Below are 12,886 nucleotides of genomic sequence, written 5' to 3'. Positions count from 1 at the left end.
TGTCTTCCAAGCCAAGAATATGTAATATCCAGTTACTTAGATATTGATCTAATAGAGTAGTGGCTGTTTTTAGTGGATAGATACTGCATTTGTCTCATTGAAATTATCCCTAAATGTATTGTACCATTTGATATCATTTTAAATGGAATTTTAAAAAAATTCTTTGTATTGGCATTACTAATATGTAAAGTAAGATTTTTAACATCTTGCATTTTGTGTTAAAATTACCTTATGACCATTATAATTTCATTGTGAGTTTTACTTCCTATACACATGATTGTTCCATATGCCAATAAAAATATTACCTTTTCCTTTACACCTGAATAATGCTCTTTATATATTTATCAATCTTTCATTCATCCACTTATATACTGTTTAGAGACTCTGGTTATAGTGTTTAGCAGAAACTATGTTTTAGATTTTAAAGAGGAAACATTAAATTTTTCAATCTTTCCTGAGTTTGGGAAAACTAATATAATTTATTTTCATAAATTAATGTGGGAGTTGTGAACAGTTCCAGTTTCCTTTTTAAATTCTTTCAACGTTAAATCTTTTCAGGTTATGTCTTTATGAATAATTTCAGTAGGTTGCTCTTTGAAAGAATGTTTTAGTTTTATCAGAGTTGTGAGTTTGGCTGACTGACTGTCTCTTGTAAACAAATGGTTTAGAAAACGACTACTCAACTTTATCTTTATTTGTCTTTGCCTTGTGGTTGTGGATAGACAGCACGTTAAGAATCCAGTCAAGGTTGCCAGATCGTTGCCTTATTTGATGATGAGTAGAAGGATGTGAAGGCAGAGAAGTGATCTTTTGTAACAAGGCTGGAAAACATTCTGCAGCAAGTCCTACCCAACAGATTAGCACAGCAGAGCAACAGCAATCACCCATACTTACTCTTGTTCTGGGGACTTGAGAGTGTTGAAACAGCATTCGAAATGGTAGGATTTGCCACTGTTGTTTTTATAGTGGAAACTTCATTCTTTATGACACCACGAGTTGTTGTTTCTATTATGTGGGGGAAAAAAGCATCTATTAGGGATATATAGATCACTAGCTAGTTACATTAACACTTGTGCCTACATCCATTCACAACTTCAAGATTCATTCCTGAAAATATTTTTGGCCAAGATTCAGAAATCCAGCACTCAAATAGTCACCACTAGAATGATGTGATCACTCAAGAAAGTGGAATGACATTAGAATTCCTTGTGTGTTTGCTATGACTGCTTCCATCTGTAATACTATTAATAACATGATAATCAATGAAAATTGTCGTATTGTGAGACTCAATAATTTGTCTAGCTACATAACTTTCATGTGATGAGAGTCATGTCTGTAATCTACTGATTGAAAAACAAAACAAAACAAAACAGAGAATCACTACTGGGAAGAGGAAGACACAGAAGTGGCAGCAGCTAAAGAAGACACTATAGTCCTCAGGCTTCCTAAGAGTGAATTTCATGCACACAGGCAAACCAGAGAAGGGGGAAGACCAGGAGAACCATAGAATCTATTAAAGCTTATATTTACTCAGGATTTAAAAAAATTAACAGCAAAGGCGAGTCAAGATTTTCACAAAACAATACTGGAATATGTTGATTTGAAACAACATCTATCTATACAATTATTTTAGAAATGACCAGTACTTTTCAGTGTTTTCAAAGTTCAGTATGGGGACATTGGGCTAGTAAAGGAAATTCATAATTGTCAGTGTACAATTTGTGCTACTTAGATATGAAATTAGCTGGAACTAGTCAGGAAAGCAGTTTTGAGAATTCTTATTGCAGAATGGGGTGGAGAAGAGATTTCTGATGCCCTCCAGTACAAAAAGTCTTAAAATTATGACAATAAGGAAGAATCTATAAAGTAAACCACTAGTGGTACTGAGGTATTTGTGTGGGAGAAACAATAGTTTAGAAGGGTTCTCAGTAAATAAATACATCCTCAGGTAGAAACACTTCAGGATTTAATATGCAAACAAAGCTGAAATTCAAATGTAAACATAGTTAATCCCGTATGAGAAAAAAAATATAGAGTTTATACTCAGAGGCATCATAAAGTGTAAATGTGAGGAAAATACTTGAGAAACTAGGGCTGGACCTTTCTGCAGAAGAACACACTGGTGTTTTTGATACCTCAGAAACAGGAAGGATGTCCACCCCCAGCCCCAAGGACAGATGCAGCACATGAGATTGGAAGGTACAAGCGGCTATTTATTACCCACTAACTTCTCAATATGTACTTGGGAAACATCCTAAGAGAAGTTCCTCTTCAAAAACCACTGGGTAAAGAACTCCTCAGATGATCTAAAATGGAACGTTAAAACCTTCCTGCGTGAGGTCTCCCAATAGCGCAAGCGAGGGTGCTGTCTTGCCCCCATGTAACCTCCACTTGTAGCACTGACTGGACAGATGATAATGCTTTGAGATCATTATCACACCTAGACCACCAGTACCAAATATTTAATAAAAAAATCATAGAAAATAATAAAATAAAAGCAACAGACTATCCAAAAATGAAAAAGAAACGTAAATAAAAATATCCAATAAAAAGGAAGCTGATTGACATAGAAAAAGGGAATAATTACTCCAAACAATGAGGTATCTAGGAATATGCCTAACTAATGAATAATAAAAGTTGAAAATACTGCTAAGGTTTAAAAATGCACAACATACATACAAAATGAAAAGTCCTTTGAAGTTCCTGAATTGGGAGACTATCAGCAAACTGTCCATTTTACCTAAAGCAAACTACAGTTAATGACTGCTCATAAAAATACCTGTGACATAATTTTTATAAAGTTACAAAAATTTACTAAAAACTCCTATGGCAGTGAAAGAGACTATGAAGAGCAAAAGTAAATTATAGCAGAAGAAATAATCTGAGACATCTGACTTCAAAATACACTATAAAGCTAGGGTAGTCACACTACAGGGTATTGGCATAAAAACAAACACATAGACCAGATAGGAACAGAACAGAGATCAAGACGATTTGCCACATCTACAACCAAATGATTCTCAACAAAGCAACCGAAAAGTACTCATTGAATAAAGAACAATAAAAGATTCTGGGAAACCAGATATATTTAAATGGGAGACTGAAACGAACTTTACCTTACACTCTGTTAAAAATAAACCAAACGATTTAATGGAGGACTTGAAATTCTTAAACTTATTGCAAGAAAACTGTGAGTGAATCACTTCAAAACAGTGTTCCAGGTAATGATCTTCTGGTTTGGACCCAAAGCACAGGAAGAGAAGCAGAAGTTGACAAGTAAGATTATGTCTTATCAGTTATTTGTGTTCAAGGACATGATGCACAGCCAAGAGGTATCTGGGTTTCTAGGTCAGAAGCTAAAGGCAAGAGTGAAATGATAGAAGACCCAGGGCTGCGGCACTCAAGATGTGACTTTGAGAATTGCCTGTTTAATATGGGATGTATGGAGGAAAGCAGACCAAAACCCCACACTTAGTCCAGGGCTGGTGTGCAGAGACGGGGACTAGAGGGAGACTTGGATGCTGTGAAGATGATGTAATTTAAAATGTATGTAGTAGATCGGGAGGGAACAGAATGAGGGTGTGGAGTGGAAGACAAGCACAGATGTAAAGGTTTGGCATTTATGGTGCTACATGCATATATGCTCTGAATTCTGACCTGAGGAAAGAAAGATCTACACATGCATGGTGGATGATTATTAACACACAATCATTGTCACACAAATACCCTGATGGGATCTTTTGGTTCACAGAGAGTATGTTCAAGGCTCCAGCTAGTGAGTACTGGATACTCCAGAGGGAAAGGAAGTCTGTCACAAAGGAGGCCTTTAGACTTACATATTGCATTCATTCAATTTTTCTGCTTTCTTCAGATTACGGTGTGTGACCCCTTGGACTGAACGTAACTTGTGTTGCCGCTTCAGAGCATGCTCTATACATTAAGTTTAATAAACAAGATTTAATATTTTAATTAAGTTCAGAGGATGCTATATGGATTAAATTCAATAAGCACAATTTAATGTTTTAATTAAATTTCTGTACAATCTAAATCATAAAGATTGTACATTTTAGAGGGATCATGTGCTTTTTTGATATATATCTTTATTGTGTAATGTTGAGATCAAAGTAAACATATTCCTCAAATACTGTCATTTCTTTATGATTAGAAGCTTTTAAAATCTTTCTTGTTTTTTTTAAATGACAATCTATTTTTATTTCTGGTACTCCATATGGTACACCTGAATAGCAGATCTGTAATTTTTATTCTTACCTCAAAAAACTTTTGTCTAATTCTCCCCCAGTCCTATTCTTTTTAGTCCTTGGTACTCATCTTGTAATCTTAGCGTCTATGATAATTATTGTAGAGTCATATACTTCCCCTGGATATCTATCTAGCGATGAGTTTGCTAGACCTTATCATTGTTTAAGGGTTAATTATTTTAAGAACTGTTTATGTGATTTCGCACTATAATGTCTATAATTGGAAAATTTTTTTTACCAGCATCCTGTTTACTGCTTTATGGTAAGAACCCTTCTTAGTGAGGTAAAGGGGTACTTTTTTGGCTTTTGGATTGCATTTTAATTTATAGGAGAACAAATATCTCAAGGTATTCCTACTTTTACTACTAAAACCTATGGTTTTCAAGTCCATGTCACTTGAAATCTCAGGTCTTGGTGTGGGTAGCATATGCAAGGGACAAGAAGAAATCATTTTTATCTGTATAGGTTTTGGAATAAGTGAATTTACTATGGAGCATACTTGAGGAAGTCATATCAGTACTAGATCAACATTAAAGGGAACTGACTTTACCTGTCTCCTTATAGTCAGCCATTGCTTAGTGCTGAGCACAATACAAGTGCAAAGTTAATTCCATTATTTGGGAATTTTCGATATGAAATTAATTTTATACATTTTAGAAATTGAATTTGTTGTGAGAAACAATGAATAAGGCATTGATTATATTAGTAATTTATCGTGTGATTATAAAAGTAATTTACTATGCGATTGGCTTAAGGGGAAAGGTTTATTATTTTTAATTGCATAGAAAGGATGATATCCTGCTTTGTATACAGAAAATATCTAGTAAACCAAAGCAAATTTGAGAAAGAATAAAAAATAGAAAACTTCATACTCCCTGATTTTAGACCACATTACAAAGCAATAGTAATCAAAATTTCATGGTAGTGGCATAAATCACATACATAACAGTGAACAAACAAACAAAAAGGAGAACCAGAAAATAAAAACAAATAAAAGTTGACATGACAGCTAGAGGTCACAGAGGAGAAAGAATAATCTCTTCAATAAAGGTTGCAAGAAATTAGATTCCCATAATCTAAAAATGAAACTGGACATCTATCTGATATCACAAACCAAAGTAAACTCCAAAAATTAAAAGGCCTACATGTGTTATGCAGTCATAAAGATTCTATAAGAGGTTTCCGAGATTCCATAAAACAAATCTTGTAGAACACAAAGCAAATATAAACAAACATAAAGAAATTAAATTTGTTTCTTATGTCTTTAAAAAAGTGATAGCTGTCAAAGACAGCTTAATTAATTAATTAATTAATGTCTGGCTCCCCTCAATGCCTTCTGGGATAATGGTGATGAGCTCGTGCTGAGATCGTGGGTTGTCCTGAGGTCTACACTAAATGTCCTAGGAAGATATTTCTAAGCATCGGCAGAAACAGGCAGCAGAAGCTTCTAGAAGACTCCTTTGGCTTCTTATTTGGGATGAAAAGTAGTGTATTTGTCAATTAATTTACATATTGTGCTAGCTGGGGACACTATATGTGAAAAAAATATAGGTCAAACTGAAACTTGATTCCTCCAGGATTCATTCCTAGGAACAAGAACTCAAGACACTGAAACCAAGCTACAGGGGTCCCAAGGATCCTGGAGAAGAGAATAGCAGCCAAGGGGCATTCAGACATTAAAAAAAATACTTGTTTGAGTGTGTGTGTGTGTGTGTGTGTGTGTGTGTGTGCACATGCGCGTGCACGCATGCGAGAGAGAGAGAGAGACAGAAACAGAGAAAGAGAGAAACAGAGAGACAGAGACAGAGACAGAGAGAGACAGAGAGAGACAGAGACAGAGAGAGACAGTGAGACAGAGAAACACACCCACAGAGACAGAGTCAGAGGGAGACACACACACACACACACACACACACACAGAGAGAGAGAGAGAGAGAGAGAGAGAGAGAGAGAGAGAGAGAGAGAGAGAGAGAGGAGGTACCACAGATGCGGCTGTTGTAAACTGCCCATTGTGGATGCCAGGAAATAAACCCAGGCCCTCTACAAGAGCTGTGCATACTCTTAACCACTGAGAAATCTCTCCAGACCCTGGCTTTGAACTTTTAAGAGGAGAAAAATGAGCAAAAAATTTATGTGCTCCTGGACAAAATAGGAGCCTTTAGAGTTACACACCCAGCAAAGGTTCTTTTTCCCTCTTGAAGAATACAAAAGGACTTAATTCAAGCTGTGGTTGGAGACTCGAGCACATTGCCCCTTAGACCATTGTTAGCTGGGTGATTGGCTCACCAGGTTCCTTTTTTCTGACTTGATTTACCAAAATAGAATTTTGCAGGAATTTGGGGTTGATCTGGAGCAGGAATAAAATATCACTTTATTTTAAATAAAGGGCCACTCCAGTTCTGTTTGAAGTGGCCCTGTGTATAATAACATTTTCAGGCATCAAATAAATTATAGTAGTTTAGTATCATTAAAGTGGTTCAGAAATAAAACTTGAACATTCCTTCTACCAGACTGAAAAGATGGCTAAGCAGTTAAGGGCAGTGGCTGTTCTTACACAGGTCCAGGTTCGATTCCTAGTACCCATGTGGTGGCTCGCAACCATTTATAACTCCGGGCCAGGCCATCTGTTACAGTCTTCTAGCTTCTGTGGCATGTGGTGCATATATAGCACACAGACATTTGTGCAGGCAAAATACTCATACACAGACAGTGCAATAAATAAATATAAGGAGTAACAAACCCCCCTGTTCTTTCTTAGAAATTCCTATATTGCTTCAAGCTTTTTCCATGATAATTTTGGACAGCAGATATTAAGAGTTTTCCCCTTTGTATTTCGACTTTCTATATTTTATGAGAGATCTTGCATATTTCAGAGTCATTAGCAACACTTGCTTAAGGGCTAACCTTGGAAGATTTTGGAGCATCTGAGCTGCCCCCAGTGGTAACTGAAGTTCATAGAAATTGAGTATGAAGTGGTGATGGATGAAATGATTTCCTTTTGTCTTTTACTGTGAATATGAGTCTTTTTAAGTGCCACTGTTATTCATAAAACTCTGCTTGTGCTAGGCCCTTTACAGAAGTCTCAAATCTCAAGTACTTTCCACTAAACTTGGTGGTAAAAGAGGAAAAAATGTATGTAGGTCTATCTTTCCTCACCTACTTATCACTTTGCTTTACATGGAGGGACTCAACTCCTACTTGTCCAAAATGTTGGCATTGGGCGTTCTTCATAAGACTTTGAGTAGACTATTTTCTTCTGATGAAAAGGAAGACAGATAAGAGAAGCCTAATTTAATAGTGCATTTCTTTAAATAGCACCTTGCCTTTGTAAAATGATGAAATCAGAAAATATTTCAAGCAAAATTTGCAGAGAAGGGAATATATTCTAATGCCATCTAATGAGGCTAACATTAAAGTGATATTAAAAGAAGACAACGGTCACAGGAAATCTACAAGCTTATATTATATCTCTTATGAAACGTCTTAGCAAAATAATACAAACGAGACTGGCCTCATGTAAAAGTGAAGATTTTTCACCGACGGAGCAAGGTTAGTTCAACATACATCAGCCTGTTACCTGTCATGTTCATCACTGAAGGGATAACATGACAACCTCAATATATCGAGAAAACACAGGTTTTGAAATTTAAAAATTCCTGCATGATAAAATCATCTTTGAAAACTAGTAAAGAGGGTCTAATATCACACTAAATGGAGATCGGATAGCTTTTTCTTGTAGTTAGGAAGAAAGCGGTGATGTCATCTCTTACTGCTGTTCAACATCATTCCAGCAGTTCTACCGAAGAGAAGTGGCAGACGATAAGTCTAAGTAGATTAAAGGCACCGAGTTCAGAAATGAAGACCTAGGCCTTTCTCTGTATTCAGATGACACTATGCTGTTTATAGAAAATACCTTATTAGACACAGAGACACACACAGATACACAGACATACACACGCATACACTCAAATATATAAATTTAGCAATAACAACAAAAACAGATCAATACTCACCATGTTTTGGTGTTGTCGGTGAATCAAGTGCTGGCATCAAAGGTGTTTTGGGTGTTGCACTGTTGGTCGTTCCTAGTTTGATGAGATAGATAATATTATTATTAACCATAAATATCATCACCAAGGAATGGAAGAAAATCAAGGTGATAAATGGCCTGCAATCAATCTGCAGATTACTAAGGGACCCTTTACTGTTTTCCAGCTTGTTTTATCTAAAGAAGAATGTGTTCATGAATTATTAAAAGTGATTTAAGCACATATACGCATGCATACACACATACACTTTCCATATGAATGATCAAACGGCAAGTTTGTACTGCAGATCATTATGTTGGTATCATGCGAAAAAGATGCAAAAAAGTATTTAAAAAAACCTAAATTTTAGTGATTTAAGGATCACTTTGGTTTTCCATGCTTTGGGGAAGGGGATTCAGTCAAATAGAATCATGAAATATAATTTCTATTTTAGAGTTATATTTTATTCCCTTAACTTAGTCATTCATAGTAACGAAAACTCTATATAAACCAGACATGGAGAAACTTGAAAACTTCTGTAATTAATCTGTTCATTCATTAGATGGGCTTTGAGTTCCTATTACATAAATTTCAGAGGCCCAAATGGTTTCTTCCTAGTATGACATGCATATGTGAAGCATGACTGTAATGTGTTCCACAATAAACACGGGACCTGATCCCTGAGTACGAAAGGGCATGGGGAAGCGCGGTGAGAAAGAAGCAAAGGTTACCGAAAAATAACCACCGTGAGCCGTGTTGACGGCGTAGGTCACGCTGCCGACCTTCACTGACTTTCATGCTCTTTCCAGTTTTTAATTTAAAAGACTATTTATTAAAGGCCAGGAATTGTTCTTGAAATTGTTCAGAGTATGAAGTTGCTAGAAAAATTGCCCACAAAATGTTGCAGGAAGCCCTGTTCTGCTAAGTCTCAAGCCTTACAAGGCATTTGTGTATGTGCATATGAGAGAGAGAGAAGGAGAGAAAAAGTCAGTCAGAGAGAGAGAGAGAGAGAGAGAGAGAGAGAGAGAGAGAGAGAGAGAGAATCTGTCTGCCTGTCTATGTGTGCATACATACGTGTACACATGTATGCTTGTAGTGAGAAGAATATTGTGATGAGAAGAGTAATACTTTTGTGGATTGTAGCTAACTTATCAATAACCACTTTCAAATATGTGTAGCACTTGACATGTGGTATGGTGAATTTCTCTTTATGTGCCAAATGCACTAAAATTCTGAAGAATAAATGCACATCATTATTGTGGGGAACTAATGGCAACTAATGGGAATTTTTAATAATTTCATGTTCGTAAACAGGTGCTTCGAGAATTGTTCAGAGAAACAGACTGACGTTGGCATAAACATAAGTGAATACTATATATGCATATATAGATAAGAATGTTTCATAACTACCATTGTTTGTTTAGTGAACTCGTATTTATAACACTTTCCACAGATTGTTCATTTTAAACTTAAACATAGAGATAAGAAGATGACAGAGAAAAGGAGAGAGTCTATGAAGAAAGATTACAGTCTTATTGAAGTTCCATCTATCCATACAAGTTTAAAGTTGTTCTGTTTTAAAATCTATTCTTGGGGCTGGAGAGCTGGCTCAGTAGTTAAGAGCACTGACTGCTCTTCCAGAGGTCCTGAGTTCAATTCCCAGCAACCACATGGTGATTTACGACCGTCTGTAATGGCGTTCTTCTGGTGTGTCTGAAGAGAGCAACAGCATAGTCACTTACATAAAATAAATAAATCGTTTAAAAAGCTGTTCTTTACAATTTTATATACTTACTTTGTACATATAGGACGTGAACTTAAATGTCACCATAGCAGAGCCTCATCAGAAATATCTCACTGGAAATACCTCTGACTATACCTGAAATTTAATGCCTATTTACTACTTGAGATTTTAGTATTTGTTCTGAAAACTTTTTGTTCTTTTAGCTGACTTATCTCATTAACAGCACTGCACTGCCAACCTTCATTTATTTATTTTACCAAAAGTTAGCGGAGTCAGAGAATTAGCTCAGGTAAAGCCAACCTGCTGACCTGAATTCAACCCCCAAAATCCACACCGGAAGGAGTGCATGTACGTGTGCACATAGACAGGATGAATAAACACGGTGAACTCAATGTTTTAAAATAAAAAGAGGAAGTGCATCTCCATCGTCGGATGTCTATTTCCACCACCTTCCTAATGAGAAAGAGGAAGAAGCTCTCTTTGGTAAACAGATATCTAACACTCTCCAGTGGTGAGAGGAGAGGAGAGAATTCACATTAACATGAGCTTATTTGAGTCCTTTAATCTTAAAATCTTTTCACTGAGGAGTCTTGTAGCTGGGTTTTGTATATAACTATGAACCTATACAGGGCTTTTGTTTGAATTTTTCGCAATTATATTGTATTTTGATGATACTACACCTGAACTCCAAGGTAAAGACACTGACTACCAAATGCTTCTGAAGCGAGATGAATAGCAATCAATGTTAAAAAAATATTGTTTTCAGATCTAGTTTTGCATGCCTGAAGTTCATTTTCTGACGTTGAGATGCTCCGCTTGCCTGATGGTACCTCACTGTTTGACCTTTGCACAGGTCACTTGATTGACGTCACAGTCAAGTTCCATCTGGGATTGGGCAAGCTCTGCACCAGACCCAGCTGGCAATCAGTTCAGCCATTATGGCTCTATTGCTACAAGGACAATTCTCTTCTCAGCTGCACACACTTGTTTGTTTGGTTGTTTGTCTTTTTTCCACTTCCTGTGAATTAATTAATGGAATTAATGCCATTGGCAAGAGAAAGGCAGTTATAAGCTCTGTGGAACCAACTCTCTTTTGACTTTTAACCATAGAAAATCTGATTAGGAAAGCTGAAAGTGAGAAGAACCAGCTTCTCTCATTTTTGTTTTGTTCGTAAAAACTCTTACTGTGGGTAAGAGCACTGTGTTGGTTTAAGAAAGGAAGAATAAGGAATGGCCTCTCTCTCTCTCTCTGTCTCTCTCTCTCTGTCTGTCTCTCTGTCTGTCTCTCTGTCTGTCTCTCTCTGTCTCTGTCTCTGTCTCTCTCTGTCTCTCTGTCTCTCTGTCTCTCTCTCTCTCTCTCTCTCTCTCTCTCTCTCTCTCTCTGTGTGTGTGTGTGTGTGTGTGTGAAATATTTTAGTCTATATCATGGCTGTTTAGGGGGAGGGCCAGACAGTTAAGCTGTTCATATGCATGGCACAAAGAAGCAACACACTAACACACTGCTTTGACTAGGAGGATCTGAGGCAGATTTTCCCTCCTGTTCATCACCGTGAGTGACCGTGTTGCCTTAGGAGGATGGGCTCAGCCAGTGCACATATTCCAACTTTCCCTAGTACAGAATGGTGTTAAACAAGCTAGGGCAAAGCACCTCATGTGTCTACCATTCTACCATTGCTTAGCACTTCTACCCACCCTCTTCAGCTGCCTGGTCATTCTCTTAGCCGTTTTCTCCCTACCAGATTTTCTCAGAGTGCAGGTAAGGCTGTCTTTCCCACTTGCTTGTCTCTCAATCACACACTGTTCACTTGGTTTCATCAGAGGTCCCAGAATGCACTTCGTTCCCCCATCAGCCTTCTCTCATTTCTGTATTCCTGGCTGCTATATTATGTCACTTAGACGTTCTCTTCATTGATGCAAAGTTCATAGTAATTCGGAGGGTAGGTTTGATAATGGCATTGTAGCTTCTCAATAACCTGTCCCCAAAGATGAGGCACGTTTTTAATGTGGCTTCCACAACATTTTACTGATTAAAGAAATAGACTGAAGTAAGAAGAAAAAAAGTCCATAAAGGACGAAAGTACAGATGGATAAAATCTGTAAAAACTGATTTAAGGAGGTGGATATGGGAGAATAATTAAAATATTCCTTGCTTAACAGTGTGTCTGAATGTTTTTTGATGTAAAGTTTACATGATTTATAACAATTTTACAGATGAAAGTCAGCAATTTTATATTCACTGGGAGAACTTTTGGGGGACCCACACCATGGTGTAATTCTTACTAAATGGATGATATAAATCATTAGCGATGTCTCCCTAAAGACTTTGAAGGGATATGTGTGTGTATACATTTGCGTGTGCTACATTGTGTCCAAGCACGCTACACCTTTGCCTCAGAGACAGGTGCTTCACGACCAACTATAGGACACACCTGTTGCAAAAAGAATAAAAACATCTGCTTTCTCTGCCTTAACAAGAACAGGTTTGAAATAACATCGGATCTCAGTAAAACAAGGTGTGTCCTGATATTGGGAATTATAATTCTGCCCGAATTCTTTTCAGTGAGTCCTCTTGTTTATGGTTCACATAACTAAACATCGTTCCAGAGTTTGTGTTATTATCCAGGTAGCACTTTTGACCATAGCATCATCTAGAGATGGGGCGGCAGTGGGGCGGGGGTGGGGATGGCTGGATGTGACTTAGCACTCAGGTTCTCTGACTTGGCTCTTACGTAAATCTCACTGCTCGAAAACAGAATGTGCTCTTGCCGACTTAGAGCCGATTTCATATTGAGTCAGTTGACGCTTAGGGGAAAAAGCAAATAGCTGTAGTTTGCAAAAACAAAACAAAACCAACC

General features: G+C 37.1%; 1 protein-coding gene across 2 annotated transcripts in view; it reads right to left on the bottom strand.

The window, feature by feature from the left end:
* Positions 1–12,886, bottom strand: part of Emcn (endomucin) — a 79,914-nt gene that overhangs the window by 34,791 nt on the left and 32,237 nt on the right. For both annotated transcript variants that reach the window (XM_087620770.1, NM_001004228.1), the window contains 2 exon segments: positions 8,273–8,344; positions 895–1,005 (listed from right to left, as the gene is read on the bottom strand). In XM_087620770.1, coding sequence (XP_087476896.1) covers positions 895–1,005; positions 8,273–8,344 — 183 coding nt within the window.

The sequence above is a fragment of the Rattus norvegicus genome, chromosome 2, assembly GCF_021556685.1.
Source record: "Rattus norvegicus strain SHRSP/BbbUtx chromosome 2, alternate assembly SHRSP_T2T, whole genome shotgun sequence".
Classification (NCBI taxonomy): Eukaryota; Metazoa; Chordata; class Mammalia; order Rodentia; family Muridae; genus Rattus; species Rattus norvegicus.
The sequence above is the reverse complement of the archived record's forward strand: the minus strand, read 5'-3'. Positions and strand labels throughout refer to the sequence as shown.